The 3,495-nt window shown below is 39.5% G+C and overlaps 1 protein-coding gene across 4 annotated transcripts in view; it reads right to left on the bottom strand.

The window, feature by feature from the left end:
• LOC116695539 (tumor necrosis factor alpha-induced protein 2) overlaps window positions 1-3,495 on the bottom strand; it is a 32,289-nt gene that overhangs the window by 3,456 nt on the left and 25,338 nt on the right. For 3 of the 4 annotated variants that reach the window (XM_032525858.1, XM_032525856.1, XM_032525860.1), the window contains exons 6-10: window positions 2,783-2,877; window positions 2,580-2,672; window positions 2,267-2,393; window positions 1,333-1,452; window positions 255-410 (exon numbers count right to left, since the gene is read on the bottom strand). In XM_032525858.1, coding sequence (XP_032381749.1) covers window positions 255-410; window positions 1,333-1,452; window positions 2,267-2,393; window positions 2,580-2,672; window positions 2,783-2,877 — 591 coding nt within the window. The remainder of the gene's footprint in view (window positions 1-254; window positions 411-1,332; window positions 1,453-2,266; window positions 2,394-2,579; window positions 2,673-2,782; window positions 2,878-3,495) is intronic. The other variant, XM_032525857.1, reaches the window with a different exon arrangement.

Below are 3,495 nucleotides of genomic sequence, written 5' to 3'. Positions count from 1 at the left end.
TGCTCAACAACCCCGAAAAAGGCTGAAAGTTCCAGGCTGGATAGAAAATCACCTGGAGAGGCTAGAAAGACCCGGAAGCAACCTCCGTAACCGCTAACTCGTTAGCTTTTAGCTGCAACTTTTGGTGAGTCTCTAGCTTTTATGGTTATTAAATGATCAAACTATGAATCAGAGGTGCGGTTTTTACTCGTGGGCAAGTCTCTCGGTCTCAGAGGGTTAAGGTCTAAAAAAACGATTTTGTGCTCGGTTCTTACCATTTTGGCGAATAAATGGTGCAAACTCTCCGCGTTGTTCTTTACGACCCCGTAGGCCTTCAGCTGCTGATCCTTGTCCTTTAGTTTGACGTTTTGTTTCAGGAGCCGCTTCACATATTCTTGTGCGACTTCCTGGTGCAGCTGGCCAATCAGTTTCTGAAATGAATCCAATTATGAAATCAGAAATGACGTTTCACATTAAAATGCAATACATTTCAACGAGTTTACTAGAAGAACCATCAAAAACTGAACTGAGAAAGTCCATTTCCATTTGATCTTTCCAAGTGGGTTTATTGAACAACTCCAGCGATTTCTACATATTTTAGTCCATAAAAGTCACATTATTTCGTGATATTTTACAAACCTAAACAAAAGTGTTTTCAGAATTGTAAATGCATTTTCCCTCATATACAGGCAGCCATTGGTTTCCATTCATTTCTTTATGGTTCAAAAATCAGTGTGCTGACCGTAGAAGCTTACTCCAGTTGTTTTCATCCATCACAGCAATTACTGTAGAAACTTGGAAACTTGATCCCGCCACCCCTAAAAAATTATTGCTAAAAGGTCTGTGGTACTCTATTGTGAGCTAAGGAGTTCTGCTCTAGGAATCGCACTACATCGTGAAACTAAACCCAAAATCTAGATGCCTAGATCTTTCAGAAAAACATACTGAGCCATTTTCAGGAAATAGCGCTTGTCAGCCATGAGTCAAAATCGCATAAATCTCAAATTTCCCAAAGTTATTGATTCTGCATTTTGCATGGCGACTCTGCAGTAGTAATGGCCCTGTGGCTCAGCAATGTAGTTACAAAGTTTTCTAAGAGTTGTTGGTGTCTTTTTAGTTACATAAATACAGTTTCTCCCTTGCATGATGGTCCAAAATGATGTTGAAATGCAGTTAGAACAGTAGAATAACCTTAAGAAAAATGACATTATAAGGGTTCAAGGCACCCCCAAAGCTCTGATCCTAGAATGGCCCCTGATCTAAAGTGTAGTGTGCTTTGGATGGAACATAACATGATTTGTAGTCAAACCCAGCAGCTTCTCCTTTAGATTGAATTGAAGAGTGTGTATCTACCTGGTGACTGGCTTCACTGGAACCACAAAGATCCTGAATCTGGTTTTCAATGCTGTCCAGCAGCTTCTCAAACACAGCCTTATCCAGCCATTTGTTGGTTCCCAGCATGCGGTACTGTGGCTGTGTGACGTCCAAACATGATGCGTTAGACAGGTAACACTTTCACGCACAGTGGTAGAGAATTTGCAACAGAAAGGACATTTCAGATAATGAAAATATCTTGATTTGAAAAACTGTATAGATCTATATTTGTGTTGTTCTTCAGAGCTACTGTACAATTCAGCATACCATTTCCCTTGCTTTCATTACGATTTTTTTTCCTTCCTTTCTGTTTCATAAATTCTATTTTCTTGCTCTAGTGTTTCTTACTATCATGCTGTTTTGGTATTTTATGCTAAATGCCTTCATTGTGCAAAATGTTTTGGCCTTTGTTTGAAAAATATTCTGTTTGGTTCCGACATACAAATTAAACCGTCTCTAAATAAAAAAAACTTCCTGTGGTAATCAGCCCAAGGCCACTGCTTCCTACTAAAGGCATACATCTTACAAATCACCTCACAAATAATTTTGTTTCATTAAAAAAAACTATATTTATTTTTCAAACAGGAAGAAAAAAGAACATTTGTTAGGGACTACTTTCAGCGGCGAATTAATCCACATTTGGTGCTCTAGTGAGTTTTCTGTGGCAGCAGGACGGTGGACAACATGTGGAGGTGGGTCAAAATAAACTACAGTGTGTGCGTTCATGCTAATGAAGGAACATATGACCCAGTGCAGCAGTGTGGCTCAGTGAAGTGTTTTAACAACGGAGCTCTATGACACAGAAGAAGAAGATATATCAGGCTGTTGAGCACAGTACTTTTTGGTAGATACGTTCAGTTTTGTTTTGGTCTTTTCCTGAGATATGTTGACAAGAAAAAGGAAAAGAACTCACCTTGAGGACATCGTGCACCGGTTTTAATAAATATGAGTGGGCAGATTGTTTCATGTCAGTCAGAACATGCGATAAACTTCCCCGCACATCCTCTGTGAACAGCTGTTTATTATTATTGAGGACGTCCCTGCAGACGGAGCACAGAAGTCACGTTAGCCCATATTTTCTGTTAAAAGTTACAATTTACAGATAAAGTAGGTCTAGACCACACTCTATTCATTTACACAACAATTGTAGTAATTCAAGCAGAACTCAATCTTAATAATGCTAGACGTCTAATTGTGCCAACAAGGGCTAAATGTCAGAAACACACCTGAACTGCTCAACACTGTCGAGGTGCGCCTTGATAATCGGCCGGCTGTTTGGTTTGTTTTGCCTCATGACGTCTTTTTGGAAGACGTTGTACCTGCGGGAGTTTGGATTTAAATGAAAATAGTTGATTTCCACTTCAACCGTGCTGTTCTTCTTGGACACAAGACAAAAATGCATTTTAAAATGACACTATTTTATCGTTACCTCTGCATTAAATCTCTCAGTTGGCACGTTATGCTCTGGGCCTTGTGCAGATCTCCAACAACTATTTCAGCCGATTTCACCGTTCCATTTATAACCTAAAGACAGATGGAGGACACAGATCAGGGACAGCAAATAAAAAGCACTGCACTAAACAGCCCAACTAGCACCAGAAACTGAAGCCATAGCGTTGGCAGTGGAAGTGCCTTGTGGATTTATCAGGCTGCAGGAGCGTGGCTGCTTCTGCACACTTGGACCTTGATCTGACACTGAATGACTTTCTATAAATATATAAACACTGTCACCTCGCTGGCCTCCTTCCTGAGCTAAACGGCAGAGCAGAGGACACTGGTACAGTTATGTTTTACACGTTGTTCTCTTGTGATCTCATGAAGCAAAAAAACAACAACTTCATATTGGGATTGGGATCAGACAAAAACAAGACATGAAAAAACTGTCGAGGCTTGATCTAACCCTGCAATAACAAGCTGTGTGAAAGTTTTTAATATGGAGAATTTGTAAGATTTAGATTAGATTAGATTAGATTAGATTATACTTTATTCATCCCACAACGGGGAAACTTTTTCCAATAACAGCAAAAAACTAAAACACACAAGCAGGTAAGCACACAAGAAATACAGGCAAACAATAGACAATGATTATATGGTAGACTAAGTAAGCAAAATGGCGTCAAATAAAGGTATTTTAAAGTGCGG

Source organism: Etheostoma spectabile, chromosome 9, assembly GCF_008692095.1.
Source record: "Etheostoma spectabile isolate EspeVRDwgs_2016 chromosome 9, UIUC_Espe_1.0, whole genome shotgun sequence".
Lineage (NCBI taxonomy): Eukaryota > Metazoa > Chordata > Actinopteri > Perciformes > Percidae > Etheostoma > Etheostoma spectabile.
The sequence above is the reverse complement of the archived record's forward strand: the minus strand, read 5'-3'. Positions and strand labels throughout refer to the sequence as shown.